This window comes from Phalaenopsis equestris, unplaced genomic scaffold (genome assembly GCF_001263595.1).
Source record: "Phalaenopsis equestris unplaced genomic scaffold, ASM126359v1 Scaffold000081, whole genome shotgun sequence".
NCBI lineage: Eukaryota > Viridiplantae > Streptophyta > Magnoliopsida > Asparagales > Orchidaceae > Phalaenopsis > Phalaenopsis equestris.
Window position 1 is genome coordinate 298,324 of NW_018164523.1, and position 17,309 is coordinate 315,632.

General features: G+C 35.2%; 1 protein-coding gene across 2 annotated transcripts in view; it reads right to left on the reverse strand.

The window, feature by feature from the left end:
* Positions 1 to 17,054, reverse strand: part of LOC110019822 (C-terminal binding protein AN) — a 69,609-nt gene extending 52,555 nt beyond the window's left edge. For both annotated transcript variants that reach the window (XM_020717663.1, XM_020717662.1), the window contains exons 1-3: positions 16,320 to 17,054; positions 10,133 to 10,316; positions 9,858 to 9,988 (exon numbers count right to left, since the gene is read on the reverse strand). In XM_020717663.1, the coding sequence (XP_020573322.1) occupies positions 9,858 to 9,988; positions 10,133 to 10,316; positions 16,320 to 16,907 (903 nt within the window). In that variant the 5' untranslated portion in view covers positions 16,908 to 17,054. The remainder of the gene's footprint in view (positions 1 to 9,857; positions 9,989 to 10,132; positions 10,317 to 16,319) is intronic.
* Positions 17,055 to 17,309: the final 255 nt, after the last annotated feature.

Consider the following 17,309-nt stretch of genomic DNA (forward strand, 5'->3'; position numbering starts at 1 on the left):
AGATGGTTTGGTCACATTAAACGTCGACCATCTGATGATCCGATTAGGAGAGTAGATGTTTTAGATTCGACTTGTGTTAAGAAAGACAGAGGTAAACCTAGGAAGACTTGGGCTTATTGTATTACAAATGATCTTAATTTACTAGAACTAAATGAAAATAGGACACTAAATAGGATGCAATAGAGAAAAAGAATTCATATAGTCGACCCCACGTAGTGGGATAAAGGCTTTGTTATTGTTGTTGTTGGTGTTGTTGTATAAAATCTTCAATGTATGTGTTCTTCTCACAAAAATTTGGGGGAACACACTATTGTCTGGATTTTTAAACTAATTTTGAATTTTGGATTTTTTTGGGATGAAATTGCGACATTTCTAGAATCAATGAATTTGTGATCAAAATTGATATAAAAATTTTGACTTTTTTTTTATGTATCTTGCTATATCATGAGTTTAGTTAAATTTTTATCATTGGTTATGATTACACATTCATTGAAATTGGCTGAAATTTTTTTTTACGGATGTTTGACTTGATGGATATCTTTCCTTAAAAATTTAAAAGAATTTAATTTAATTTTTTAAGGATTGAGTTTAAAAAAAAAAAAACTAAACCAACTATTGGTTAGCAAGTTCGGCATCACATTATTACCAAAGAAAAAGAAAATTAAAGGGGTTACATGAGTGAGTTTTCTTTTTTTTCTTTTTTTTTTGTGAAATTTTTAGCATTGTTGGAGGGTGGACTTTTTCATATATAAATGTTAAATAAATTTTATTTACTTTTTACTTCAAGATCTTTTGCATCAAAGAACTTCAATATGCTATTGAAGGACAAGAGAGTAAAAGGAGCATTTACCCGTAGTAAAATAAAAAAAATAAATCAAACATATACTTGCTCGAGTTTTGCTATATATTTTTATAAAACAATAATTAAAGATGAAATATAATGACTATTGAATATGTTATTGTTTAAAAAGTCATTTGAGGCTTAAGCATTGAAGTGTGCCTTGAATTAAGGCACACAAAAAAAGGGGCTTAAGCCTCAATATTACCAATAAGACTAACACCTAGGCGTACGCCTTTAGGCTTTATACCTCAAGGCGATTGAGACAACGTCATATTTTAAAAAGCAAATTGAAGTTTATTATTGAAGTAAATGCCATAAGAAACTGATCATATTAAAGAGGTTTTTTACATTCCATGTTTAGGGAAGTGTCTTCAACTCAAGATTATTTAACTATATTGCTCAGCACATAAGGGTCATCCCAGAGGGGAAAGTTTGTTGTATTGAGTTCCCTTCTCAATATCTTTGAGAATTTGTATCAATTGGAGTGGTGTGAACCGTCAAGTGATAAATGGTTGTCCTATGCAAGGATAGGTCTATGTTTTTGGAACATGCTCTAAAAGTTACAACGAAGCTTATGTTTATAAGCTTGAATCAATGGTCCAAACCTTGAAGCTGGGAACTCCAATGTCAACTTGGATAATAACTCGTAAGTTAAAACACGAGTTAAAAAGCATCTCATCCATCGGTGTTTGTGGGGTGGTGCAATAAGCCCAAAGGATATACTTGGGCCATTGGCTCAAGTTCTTTTAAGTTGATCTTGTTTCTTTTTAGAATGGTTCGATTGGTAGCCTTCATTTGTGTATTTGTTAATGACAGGTGATGATAATATAAAGCAACTAAATATGGAGATCACTGCATGAAGAGAAAACCATTCCAGAGAATTGAGTCTCATTGTTCATAATAATTTTTTAATTATTTTTTTCTATGTAATTTTGTGTATAAATACCTATTGAAAGAATGAACAATCCAAACTTTCATAGTCACTTCCTTTTTTCTAAACTTATGTTGATAATGAGCGAGAACTTATGTCGAGCCTAGAACCATAAGTCAAAGTCGTAGAATATACTAATGTAGATAATGCAATATTTCCCCAAGAGCAGTTCCTTCAAAACTTGGTAATACAAAAGTAGTCATATGGTGATTGTCCTGATATCATTAACTTATTGATGGTTGGCATGTCGATGCTTTTATGGTTGTTGCCCCTTCAATTAGGTTAGTGTTGTCACTGGCAAATTATTCTTGGACAATGACTACGGTAACCTTGTCATATTAGTCTCTCAATTTCCTCCAACTATTTAAATGCTTCAATATCATGTTCATGCCTATGACTATTGAAATCGGCAGACATTGATTATAATTTTAGGATTTCGATTTAAATGAGTTTGGTCATATGAATGTTAAAATGGCGTGTTGAGTGGGGTATACACTTATTTGGACTCATATTGTTATTAAGATAACTAAGGGAGATCTTCATTTCTTAATGCTTTTGTTTTCTTAGGGTCTGTTTGGCGCAGCTTCTCAGCTTTTCAGCTGCAGCTGCACTGCCTCAAGAAGCAGCTGTGGGGAAACAGCTGCGGGGAAGCTGGTTGTATATTTGGTGCAGCCGCGTGAAAAATGTTGTGAGTCAGCTGTTTCATGTAAAAATGACAAAACTGTCCCTATTTATTAAAACTATTTTTAATTTTTGATTTATTTGTATAAATATGAGTGTAATATACACAAAATTTATAAAAATATTATTTCTTAATTAATTAAATGAAATAAATTATTTTTAATATTCATTTTTATAGATAATTTCTAAAAAATATTTTGTAATTTTGAAAACATATAGGTTTAAAATTTATCTCTATCTATATATCAATGTATACAAATATTAATTCATCTATACATATTAAAATTTACAAATATATATTTTAAAAGCATAAAATGTAAATTATGTAAAAGCACCTCAAGCCATATGAAGTCGTGTTTTTATACATAAAGACGTAGGAACTCATACAGTTTCGTACATCTAAAATAGCCCAGAGTACATAAATACAACTCAACCACTAGCTAGGAGAAGCAGAATGAAAAAAAAATTGTAAAACTATGACCACGACGAGTAGTATAATGGTAATGTTACTTCTAACAATGGCACGCTGTAGCTCCCGTGTCTGTCCTTCGTCATCTGAAACTCGCACATCGCTACCAACATCATCCTCAGCATCAGAGAAACTGTCCGCCCATTGGAAAAATCTGCATTGCTCCGCAATGCTTCGGGGGCATGTACAAAACTTCCTACCGTAGTTGTGTGTCTGCCGTGAGGTAAAATGTGGGGTTTGCAGGCCACAATGACAAACAACTCGTCGGGAGATAGCGGGAGGTAGCGGACATCCGTGAACTTATATTATCCTGAAAAGTAATGCAACATAAAACATAATTAGTAACATATTAGGTAATGAAAAAAGAGCTCATTAAAATTGAAATATTTGTTTGAAAACAAACATTATCATAAATCATATTGTGTTTATGGCAGATATGAATCCAAATAATCACTCTCCAACTAATGAGGTGTAATGAGGTGGTGATCTCCTCAGAAGGGCTGTCATTTCATTCGCACCCTCCCCATCTTTCGTGCAAATTAAGTCATTGTCATTCTCCTCCCGTGAAAGAGATTGGCCAGTGCGGTATGCAAAAGCTTCGACTGGCACTTCCTCGTCATTGACCTCGACACGCTCGAAATCAACATCAGCTCGAGCTGGATGCCGCCTAATATAGTTATTAAGGGTCATAGTGGCTAACATTATATGCACCTGTTTCGGAAACGGATAAGGCGGCATATCTCGAAGTATGACCTATTTTTTCTTTCAAACTCCAAAAGTCCTCTCAATTACGCCTCGCAAGGAAGAATGTCTTTTATTAAAGACCTCTTTTCTATTTCTTATACGATTGTTGGCTCTCTGAAAATCTGGAATATGATACCTTGAGTCCGAATAGAGTTTAAGGTATCCCCTCTGCATTGGGTAGCTAGCATCCACCAAATAATACTTCCCTAAAAACTTAAAAACTTTAGGTGAGCATACAAAACAAAAATCTACTTGTATTAGTAAAGAACTAACCATGCGGTGGGTGAGGAAAATTGTACTCCGGATTTCTCGTTGCAATTTTAAAAATTCTACTTTAATGTGCGCTGCCCTCCCATCCAGCCAATGAAAATGTAAAACACATGTTGAAATCACATACTGTCATGATATTTTGAGTTGTGCTTCCGGAACGGCCGATAAATGCAACTTTCTCGTTATCCGACACCCTAGCATGAACGTGCGTTCCATCGATTGCGCCGATGCAACCCTTTACGAATAAGTGAAATCATTTCAATATACAATCCAGTAATATTTATTTGAAGTATGAATGTCTACCTTGAAATATGGCATGTATCGGGCATCGTTGCGAATCTCTACTAGCGTTCTTGCAAACGTTGGATCTGTGGGTTTTATTATACTGACAAGAGAACTCAAACCAACTGAGAAATATATGTTTATTGTTTCAAATGAGTGTTGGAAGCGTTTCATGGCTCCCCGGATTGACTCGTTCTGTAATAAAATATAAAGTGTTATGTCTAATACTTCACGGTCTGTTGTCCTAGAAGATCTGTGAAGTCCATGAGATGTTTTTAGATCTAATAATAGATCACTAAAAACATCCTAGGACATGCGGAAGATGTTTTGAAATCTCGTTGGGTGTCCTGAAATCATTTCTCTTATCCATTTGTCTCCGATCTGAGATGATGTGTAACACTGCTCACCTCACGGTCCACATACGTGTTATAGTAATGCACTAGTATATTTATGGTTGCATTTCGACGTCGGCGTCGGACTTCACTTCTTCTGGGTTCATGATAATATGAATTATACATTATACTTTGAAATACAGTTAAGCTCATAGATGGAATAAAACAGCCACACATATGAACTATAATTGGAAAACAAATAACTTAAACATCCTTTGGAATGAAGTAAATCAGTTTCATAAAAATGACAAACAACCACAAATGAAAAAGTCTACATTCAGGAGTAATCATAGATGGAATGAAGTGCATCAGTCTAGTATCAAATCATAAACAACCACAATGTGAACTAATGAGGTCAACTTCACAAGTCACGACGGTTATAATAATAACGTATGTATTCAGTTGTCGCTCTTTGCTCAGTGCTGTGAAGAAGTCTCGATAAAGGGAATCACGAAAGAGGTCTACAGCAAATTAGAAAAGATCACGATAACCTGTAAATTCTGGATTTTCTTCAAGAAGTCCAATGACCTCATAAACCGAGGTTTTTTGAACTCTGTGAGGGGCATCATTAGATGAGTCCACTAGGTATGAGAGCTGCTCCCTCATAGATGCAGGTCCACTCTTTCTCTTGCTTTCGTTCCGGGGGCGCTTCGCACAGTTGGTGGATTGAATTTCAGGTGGCTCAACACTGCCGAATTCTGCAGAATCATTTGACAATTCCACGACCACATTCTCGGGGGTTGTTTCAAAAATTGTTTGGCTAGGGGCAGCTGAAAATTTTCCTGTAGCTACCACCCCACCAAATATCATTTGTAACTTGCCCTCCAATTCTGGTTCAATCCCAGCTAATCTGAACTTCTTTGCCGCATGAACAATCTGTAAAAGAGAATGAAAGGTTATTAGAAATCAAAAATAAAACTTATTAAAATTAAAAAGAATTACTCAATAATACCTTACCGCAAGCCTTTCTTGCCACCACTCCTCTGACACCTCAATTGTTCTATTCACCGGATCTCATCCTAATCCAGTGGAGCCACGCTTCAAATCACTCCACAGTTTCCAATCTTTCTTACGCTGGTCTCATTTATTCTTCAATTGGAGTCTATCATATTCCCTACCTGTCATCTCCTTGAATTTGCTAACGATGTTATCCCAACCTTCCTTATTGAAAAATGTTGTTGGCCTATTTCCCTTATCAATTTCACATATGCATAGGTCACAGAATATTAATTTGGTGTCCTTCTCCCAAAGTGCAGGAAACATGAATTAATATAACCAGCTTAAACATTGCTAAACAAATGAAAGAATGGATATAAACACGTTGCAAGCAATAAACCAAACAAAAAATGTAAAGAAAATGGAACACAGGAATTTACGTGGTTCGGTCAACTGACCTGCGTCCACGGGAAACGAACGCAATATTTTATTGAAATAGTAGCTGAAATTTTTGAAGCATATCAACAAGGACTCCTCTGTTGTACATATGCTCAATTTACATCATGTATACAATATATAAAAGGATCCAACATATTTAAAACCACCACAGAATTAGAAAACCCACCAGCAATATTTAACAGCTATGTTTTGACTAGACTATGGCCCAATTCGTTTCACTATTTGGCCTATGCTCCAACATATTTAAAAAGGAAAATTTTCATGCATGCCACTCAATTCTTATGCCCCAACCAGTATCACTCTTATGTTTCATGGCTAAAAAAATATACATTCCATTCTTTTAACCAGTAAAAGACAGGGTCAATGTTTTACTTTGAAACAATTGCTAAAAATTTTCTAAGCTTAGAAAAGGATCCGTTTCTTGTTCATGCACTATCCATGGCAGGGAAGTTTATTGCAAGGAAATGCCCATGTTAACCTGGTACCAATTGCAAACAAATGTGTCTTTCATAACGTTTCATGAACATGGCAGAGAATTGAAAGTCAGTGCCTTTCATAACTTCCACAAATGTGTCTCAGAGCAAAACACCGAGAAGGGAAAATATCGCGGCCCGCTACATCAGTGAAAAAATTTTCTAACCACTACCTAATGTACAGATCCACCGAGAAGGGAAAGAAAAGGCATGAACAACAACCACTACATCAGTGAATCAACCAACTACCTTATTCCAATCTTGTTTAGATGGAATAAACAAGAATGACTCAAACGAGAAGGGAAAGAAAAGGCAAAACCCTAGTGAAGCAACCGGTAAAAAACCAAACAGGTTCCATGCGCTAATGTACAGATCCACCGCATCTTTAGAAGAATAAACAAAAAATTGCAGAAATAGGAAGGAGATGAGAAGAGAAAACATCACATTCGAAAAAACCCATAAGCTCCCTCATATGTGCGATTAGAAGAAGAAAATTGTTCGTTATACCTCAGATCTGTCGATCGAGGGGCTACGAAGCAAGACGACGAAGAGAGAGCCACGAAAGAAGCAGTTAGGGCAGAAGAAAAACAAAAGGGGTATGCGGGGAAAATTTTCAGGCGAAAGCGGGGCCGCGGGGTTAATATAGCGGCCCGCTTTCGCTCAGCTTTGCAAAAGTTTTGCTGCGAAAGTTTTGCCCCGCTGGGTTAATTCCGCGGCCCCCTTTCGCTCCGATTTGGGAAAGTTTTGCCGCAAAGCTACGAACCAAACGGCCGACTGCGGGACGAAGCGGCTGTCGCACACAGTGCCGCGCCAAAAAAGTCGAACCAAACGGGCCTTAGTTGGGATGGTTATGCAACCCCTTATTGAGCATTCTTTTCATCCCAAATGATCATCAACATGTTGATGCAAGATAGTTCAAGGCATATACTCCTAATTGGATTGATGATGCAGTTGAGGCTAACAAGGAGGGTGATGTCTGTATTATTTTTATTGGTAATGCAGAGCAATCCCTTCTAAAGCATTCAAGTGCTAGATCTAAGGCCACTTGAATTGTTTTAAGTAGGTATTAATAGCCTCATTAGCAGTAATATAGGCCTCAATATAGTGACGTCAATAAATGGAATTGAATCAATAATGAGTAATTGAAAAATCCATGGAAAAGACCATCGAGAAAAACTTCGCAGCCCACCACTAAGATTTGGCAAACCTATTAGGAGAATATTCAAAGGTATTTTTTTAAAGAACTCTCTTTTTGGTTAATCTAACGCCACCTAGTGGGATAGAGACTTTGTTGTTGTTATTTTTGTTGTCTCTTTTTGGTTAATTCAATAAAGGTAAGAGGGTCCTTAATAATTTCCTATTTTTGATGAACTATTCGAAAAAGGACCCAACAAGTTCAACGAAGGAGTGATAATCTAGCATGGGTCATAGTAGAATTAAATGTTAAATGTGAGCCTGCCCATCACAGTGGCAAGGACGCCTAGTATAGGAGAGCATTAGAGGAGTGTTCAATAGACACGATCATTCTATGGTGGTCGATATGCTCACAAGGGTTAGACAATCCAATCATAGGAGTCTATAATAGGTAGCTTAAATCCAAAGAAAAAGAGATGATTTAGCATAGTATTAGTCAAAGTTGGATACTCTTAAAAATTAGGACAAGAAAACAGATGTTTTCCCCCAAATGGGATACCTCCCATACCATATGTCGACACTCGTTTGAAGGTGAGAGGTGATGTGAGGCAGGACTATGTCAAATTTCAAAAATGACAATGAAGAATTGCAAGATAGCTAGATCATACAGAAAGGATGAGTGCAATTGGCTGGGTTCAGGTTTTTATAAGGCTATGATGGAGGATAAACTCTTTCCTAGTTGCAAGATAGCATTTTCTAGGTGCCCTTGAATTGGCCAACCTTGACAGGTAGCTGATCATGAGGGAGGTAAATTTCAAAATGATAATGCTGTGATGGTGCTATCTAGTGAGCATCTCATATGAGCTAATAAAATTTCATTGAAAACTCCCCCATTATATAAAAAAATTCCTCCAAGGATGAGTTACAAGCGCCTTTCCCAAGAAAAATGTACATAACTAGAAAAAAATAAACAAAAACCAAGAAGGATTAGTTCTTGAAGTGATGATAATGGAACAAGGCGCTTCATTGTTACATGTGCCATGCTTATTGACCACTGAGCAAGTATCAGAGAACCCACAATGATGGGCTTGTTTCTCACTTGTGATATCAAATTATTGTGTTTTAAAATATTTGAGGCAGTGGAGAGGAAGAGTTTATCTTAGCGTTGCCAGAAAAATACTCTCACAAAAAAATAACCTACAATGCACAGGATACTGAGAATTTTTCACATGAAAAGCTTGAAAAGGAAATAAATTATGGTGCCTAACACAGTTGAAATTATATAAAAATCATAGCTGAAGGTTACAATACTATGAAATTAACACTATTAGAGACAGGATTAGAAGACCCAAACCGTTGGGGTTGTCTCCTATAATAATGGTAAAAAATGTCGTAGGTCGATGGTGTTAACATGGGCATCAAATGGCAATTCCATCATAGAAAAAATAATTCCCGTTCTAATCACAAGCATTTTCCCAATGTTCTCAGAAAAATCGAAGTTAAAACAACACAAGTAAACAAAGAGCCCTAAAATTTTTCAAGTGCTAATATGCTCATCATAACGCACTAGATTTGTGCTAGCAATGAGTATAAAGCCACACATCTCCACCACTAAGTTTACAATGATATTCAAATCTGTAACACAATGACAACAACAAAATGACCAACAATAAAAACACTTGAGTCTTAGGAAAATCCACGTACCTAACATTAAACAGAATGTCACAGCTCATGCACAATTCATTCTCATCTATCCTTCATGAAAAGTAGACGCATTGTTACAATAAAAGTTAGGCTCCCATAGTTATAATGCTTGGAGAAAATAAGACTAGGATAAAGAGAAGGAAATAAATTCAAGCCAGTGATCAGTATAGCAGCATGCAAGAAAACAGGTTTCTCCAAGGAAGTTCACCGAACCTCTCAAGTATGGTCAAATTAAGTAAATTTAAACGAAAATATGTTTATCCTTTGCATGACTAAAATTAAACTAAGAATTTCATCCAACTCTTTTCTTTTATAATAAAAAAAAGAAGCGATGATGATATCAAACACACCAATTGTTAAGTTTGACAATAGTAGGTATAATAATTAATTCGTAAAAGCAAAATGAAATGACATTTAATAGCATAAGGAAATTATAAATTATGCAAAAGCACCAATGACATGCTATCATACAAACCACATCGTGAAAATCTTTAGTAAGCAGTCAATATACTGTTTCATACCCTAAAGTTATAGCTCATACCCATGCTTCCATCCATTGTGGTCCCTCAGCGCCATCCAATGCACAGCCCGCTATAGTGCCATCTATCAAGAGCTGCTTCAGTGCATAATCATCTATTAGCTGACTGTTACTTGTATTGACGACAAAAGCTCCTACAAGAAAAGACCCTCATTCTTATACCAGAAAGAAAAAGTTACAATGTCTTTAGTGACCAAATCATTAATGAAAACTTCTCATAGATAAAAAAAACTAAAAGAAAATACAATAATAACAGGTAAATTCTTGAAAGATTTTACCAGGTTTTATATGTTGCAGGCATTCAGCATCTAGAATCTGTACCGGCTCCTCTGAATATGCACAATGAAGTGAAACGAGATCACTTGCAGCCAATAAATCATTGAGAGTATCCATTTTCCGAACAGCAGGAGGAAATATAATAGAACTCTGCTGAAATCTTCCTTTTCCCTTTGCATAAGTGTTCTAGACAAGGACACTAGTCATCATTAGATATCAATGCATTTATTTCAGTATCAGAAACTAGTAAGTTAATACAGAGTGAGTACAAAACTTGTGAATTTCTAAAAGGTCAATGCATGAAAATTCAGATACACATAAAACATTCACCTTCAAGAAACCTACTTGAGCATGACTCAAATCCCATTTGTTTTGTTTAGGCTTGTTGGGATTTGTCTTCGTCTGTATTTGCACAAGAATGTGAAGGTAGGACTGAGTTGTGTAGGTTAGTTGGGAGGGGTACATTGTTTGCTTCATAGATAACATCTATTTCTGGTACTCATCACAAGATGAGTATGAAGCAATAAAAAGGCAGACAGTGAAAACACGGAAATGGAGAAATGCCAACTTAGCAGTGTAAATATGTACCTCATAGAATATTTATTTCACATGTCTTCCAATTACATTAGATGCTGGCATCCAGGCCTTGCTAACAATTTTTTTAAAATTTGAATAACAATTTGCTTGAATTTAGCAACAGCTCCAGCTAGCAAAGATTTAAATATAGTAATTATCTAGAAATAATAAGATATTTAAATAGTTATCAAAACTTCTGACCTAATCTTAATTGAAGACCAAATCTGCTGTATTGTCTTGTAGAAACTCAACTGTGAAGCACCCCCGCTTAATCATTAATATAGATTAACTCAACGTTGCAGGTGCCTAATATAGCTAGCATGTGGATTGGGTTCTCAGACCCTTTTATCCTTTTAAAAGTAAACATTATCTATCACCAAAGTTTAGGTAAAAAATATTTTCGCAGAATAAGTTGTCCTGGAATAAAATTTTGGGTTCTTAGCAAGATGTATTGCATTATTACGAGAAAGGAACTATGCATCATGCTCATTTCTTGACTATTTTAAGGACTTCTTCAGCCAAACCATCACTTTGTAAGGCAGCAACTATAGCATATTGTTTCTATGGAAGACATCTAACTAAAAGCAACATTATCCAAGTTATAGACATATCCTATTGTACTTCATTAGAGATCAACACCCAGATCAGTATCAAGCAAATTTTCAGTTTCATGCCACCCTGGTCAACCATCAAAGAGGTGTTAACAGAACCTTTTAAGTAGCATAAAATCCATTCCGCATTTTTCCAGTCAGCCTTTCTTGGATTCAACATATATCTACCTATAGATCCCACCATAAGATTAATATCAGGTCTACTAGACACTAAAGTTTTAAAAAAACAAATTCAATATCAGGTTTACCAGACATTGTAGAGTATTAAAACAACATTTATTCAGTCAAAGTAGCAAACAATTGCTACAAGACAACATATAGACTGACAAGAGAAGGAAATAGAAGACTGGCCTAGAATAAGATAAGAATACCTACAACCATACAAATAATAGCTTTCTAATATTAACATAAACAATCAGATTTTCTTTTCTAGCATCTGATCCTATTTTACTTCCTCTGCAAGAATTTGTGGGATCCTGATTTCCTTCTTTGACATAAAACAATGGGTTAAAACTCTCCCCATCAAGCTCATACATAGACATATTACATTCCCAACGTGAATACAAATGTTTGAAATACTCTACTATTAAATCATGTGGTGAGTCGTTGATTTATATATATGCAAAGTATGCAAAGGAAGCCATTGTCTAGTTTTTTTTTTTTAAATGAAGTATCGGATGACCTCTATACGTTTTGGTCGACCACGCCTCACTAGATTATAAACTATATTGACCACATACTTATTTTTGTAATAAGGTCTCTTTAAGTTAACTCATTGAATCTTCAAATCCTTAAAAATGATTTTCAGCAACAATAGTTCATGAGCAGTCATTGCTCTAAACAAAACTTCAATACTTGCCATTGAAACCACCTTTTACAATGTATTTCTCTACATTATAAGGTTCACACCAATAAGTCCAATTTCCAACTGTTGATCTTTTATTCAGAAGAGACCTAACATAATTGGCATTTGTATATGCCTCCAGTACTCGAATTGTGCTTATTTTGAGCAAAATTCCTTTTCATAATTTTTCTTCAAATTGAGTACAAACTTGCTGATTCCACTAGCCATATAAGCTATATATAACCTTAGATAAAAGAGGTGGATGAGCCTTCCCACCAGGCTTTGATATATCCTTGACCACTAAAAGCATCATTTTTAGCTTCTCCAAGTTTATGATTAGGATATATTAGCGTTCTTGCTATTTTACAAGCCACTTTTCTCATTTCCTTGAGGTTGATGGCCTACTTTTGTTGATAAATGAGATTTTGCTTGGAGTGTATACCTTTAATTTCAAGGGAGCAATTTAACCTTCTCAGGCCATTAACCTCAAACTTCATGATTAAAAATATTACCTGAAAACCCTTTTTTCCTTTCTATAATTTGAGTTACAATTATATCGACAGCATACACCAAAGGAATTATAACTCCCCATGATTTTAAGTGCTTTCTGAACAATGAATATCTTCTTAACATTGTTTGTGTCCTATGACTAACATTACATTTGAAAACCTTCCAAACCATGCTCACTGAGACTATTTCAATCCGTATTCGATGCTAGGCCTTCTTTAACTTGCATGATTGGTTAGAAGCAATACATCTTCAAAATCTAGTTAGGATTTCCATAGAAATCTCTAGTTCAGAATCTGCATTAATGAATGCATTTTTGACATAAAATTATAGTAATTCTCTACCATAATTAGCTTCAAAAGATAATAAAACTCTCACAAAACTCATCTTAGCAAATAAAGCAAATGTCCCTTGATGATCTATGCCATATATATTTGAATATACCCTTCATCATCTAGCTTAGCTTTATAACTTTCTAGTGATCCATCTTTTTGGTATTTCAAAGTGAAAACTCATTGCAGCCCACCTTCAAGTAAACTCACCAACTCACATGTTTTGTTCCTTTTTGAGGCATTAATATCTACATTTGTTGGACCTTCTTTGTCTGGTGATCATCTCCTAACCCTATTGTAGAAAAGAAAACAATAAAGAAACTCTCAAGTTTGGTGAAAGTATTATGCAGTTAATTCCTTTTATGCACATGCAAATCAGGCTACTTTCAAATTTCTCTTATATGAAGTTGCTATCAACCTCAACATGATTAATACAATTGTCTTCTGCTAGATTATGTGTAATGTTGATGGTCAATTTGTAATAACATTATATTTTACAAGCTTTTTTCCCTCGATTTTTAAATCTTCTAATAATGCTTTTGTCCATAAGTATCACAAATCCCTTAGGCAATGGCTTTAAGCTCAATCAGCATTTCATCATGAAGCATATCATGTTTTTTGCACCTCCAAGTTACGAGATTTTCTCTCAAATATCTTCAATACCTTGAAGTGAACTTTCTATCTATGAATAATTCAACGTAGTATGCATTTGTGTGTTCTTCAATTTGTAAGGTATAATGTCTCCTTTATATAATTTCTTATCATATGCTTGATTAAAGCAAAAAAGCATTTTATAGGTGGTTTGGAAGTGTGCATCATAGGGTTTGTGTATGAATTAACTGACTAGACTTATGGCGAATGCAATGTCAGGGCAAAGTGTGAGATAAGTAGATTAATTTTCCTATTAACGTTTGATATTATCCTGTATCTGTGTCAATTACTCTATCATAGTCTAATTTGTTTCTAGTTCAATTAAAGATTCATATGGCTTGCCAACCCCACTTAGTGGGATAAACGTTTGTTGTTGTTGTTGTTGTTGTTTTTGTTTTTAATGGCTTGTACTGTGTCAATTTGATTTCTTTCAACAAGTTTATGCATTTTTTTTCATAAGAAAAATATTCTTTGTTCAGATTGACCGCCGTTTATGATTAAAAATTATTTGATTATGAATTTTTCAGTGAACCTTGAAGAAAGTTTCTTTCTCTTGATTGTCATCACCTATAAGAATTATATCATCAACATATGTAATAAGGATTAAGATTTTATTATCAAGAGAGTATTTTATAAAGAGAGTATGAACTTTTATACTTCGTTTGTATCCAATTCCCACTACAGCCTTTGTAAATCTATCATACCAAACTCTTCATAATTATTTTAGTCCATATAGGGCCTTTTTCAACCTACATGCATGATTCTTTCTAAAAGAGCTACCGAACAGTAGTAGTAAATCTATATAAATCTCTTCTTCGACATCACCATATAAGAAAGCATTTTCTTACATCACATTGCTATATAGGGATATCGGAATATAAATAGTATTTAATTTTATAGGTGCAAAAGTTTCTTGAAAGTAAATCTTATACAACTGAGTATATCTTTTTGCTACCAATTTTATTTTGTGCATTTCCAAACTCCCAATTACTTTGTATCAGACCATGAAGTTCCAGTTGCATCCCACTTTTTTTTCTTTTAGCAATTCAACAATCTCCCTATAATTTTTTTAAGACATTCATCTCCTCTCTCAGAACTTCCTTCTAATTTCTATTTTCATGTACCTCAAATACATTTGTGGAATGAAAATAGGCAAATATTGATGTTCATTATGAAAGCTTAAGAGAGAAAATTTATAAATGGAGGTGTACTTGAAGATGGAATAAATGAGTAGCAGTGGCCTATTTAATGTTACTTGATAATGATTCTAAGTTCTACAGTTGAAAGGGAACCCTAAGCATGTTATTTCCTGTATAAACCTGAAGGGAAAAAATTTTTATCGGGATTGTATTTATAGAATTTGAGTTATAGAAATATCAATATGAAAAATATTATCAAATTTAGCTTTAATTTAAAAATCTCCCTGAATATAAATTTGAGTGAAGAAGCTATAAGTTTTTTAAAAGGGACATCCAATGAAATAAGAAACCCTTTTGTGAGCGGATGATAATACTTGGACCCCATCTGTGGGGTAAAACATCCGATTAATATAGAGTTAAGAGCTTTTGGATCAAGTTTTACCTGATCTTGTTTATAGATGTGAACATGGGCAATGCATCCAAAATCTTTAAGAGAAATTTTTGACAAGCTATTTGTACAAATGAAATTCACCAAATAATTCAGAAAACTTTTGGAATTAATTACTCTAGAGGGAATTCTATCGATTAAGTGAGAAGTTGCTAGAATAATTTTTCCTCAATATCGTGTCAGGACTAAAAAAAATCCAAGCCTTGATAATCATAACTCACATGACTTCCTTGAAAAACTTCCATCCACCCATCTATCATTTTATATCAAACTTTTCCTTTAGCATCAAGTCCAAACCTCTTCACATAGAGCAATTGTAAACCTCTTACATTCTGTAGACTCATCAGCACTACACATCAATCACACCTTTAGTTGATAGTTACAACAGAGAAATGAGAATCATATTTATGTTATTCTCTAATTACTTCAAATGAGGCCTCAACATAGATATTCAGAGTATATATCATTAAGATTTGTAGAATTATTAATAAATAATAAAGATATTTATATATTTGTCAATGATTACGCAAATTCAAGCTTTACTAACTACAGAATGCAGGCATCCTATGCATGTTTATTCAAACATATTTTTCTATAAACTACAACTTTTCTTCCCTTTGAAATAAAACCTACCACAGCAATACATGACACAATAAACGCTCATTACAGCAAAATAAGTCAATGTACTTACAGCACTATCTCCAAACCATTCAACACGAAAAAATGGGATGTTGACATATTATCTTCCTGTGTACGTGCCATATAAAATAATGTTTTGACTTTATGGAACTTTATGGAAGCATTGCTCATACAGCACAACGTACAAAAGTTACTTAACCAAGTCTGGAAAACCTATACAGTAATCCGTCATAATAAAGCTTCACTGTGAATGTTAGGGGCAAGGAATCAATGGATGACAATTGCTAAGACCTGCTACTCACGATATAAAAAAGCTAACAAGCATATCTTAACTGTGGATAAGAACGACAGCAAAGTAAAAAAGTATGACGGCAGAATAGGGCAAAACTTCAGCATGGAACTGGAAAGATAAAAAATAAAAGAAAATTTAATAAAAAGATACCTCATTTACATCAAAATAGAGTACACTCATTCTGAACGCAAGGCTTCTGATGGCCAGGCACCGTGCAGAGGCAGAGCGCCCAATGATTCCAAGCACAAGTCCACGACACCGCCGCATACCCCGGCACAGTGGCTGGATTGATCCGAACCAACCCGACGCCGAGGAGGATGATGATGAGTACCGAGAAAGGAGGTTCGTACGGCGAAGAAGCGCAAGGAAGAGCGCCATAATGGTGTCCGCGATCTCCTCAGCGCGATTGACATCGACGTGAACCAGGCGAAGGCCTAGATCGGCGGCGAGGGCAGAGTCTACGGAAGAACCGAGGCAGAGAATAAGCTGCCAGGGCTGGATCCGGCGTTGCGCCGCGCGGGGAAGGAATGCAAGGGAATGGAGGAGGATGGAAACAGCGGATTCGATCCGTCCGTCGGTGAGATGAGATAGACCTACGTGCTCAACGGAAGCTACGCCGGCGAGAGCTTCTTGTTCGAAGGAAGTATCCTCGATGCAGTTGAGGGAGACGACTAGAGGGAGCGAGGAGGCCATGTGGGTCTGCTGTATCGACCGATAAGGAGTTGGTTTGCTTCGCATCCTATATGCTATGCAGACTGCAGACTGAGAAACCGGGGAGGGTGCATGGGAAAAAATGTCAGGGCTCCGGCGGGCAAGAGGCTCGCCAAGTTGACTGACAGTGGAGAACTGTTTTTGTTGGACAAAGAGTACAATTTTGGTGCGATTACAATCAAGCAATCTCTTCCATCTATTTTTAAAATTGGCGGTCAAATATTAAAGATCATGATTAAAATCAAATCCATATTTTTTTTCATTTTTATGAAAATCATACCAATATGATCGTGTCGTTCGCAAATACATCAATTTCATAGTTCAAAAAATAACATTGGTGTTTGATTTATAAATAGCAATATTTCTTGTAATTTGTATGTAATTATCCCAATTTTTAATTAGAAATTTATGTACATAGCAAATAATTAT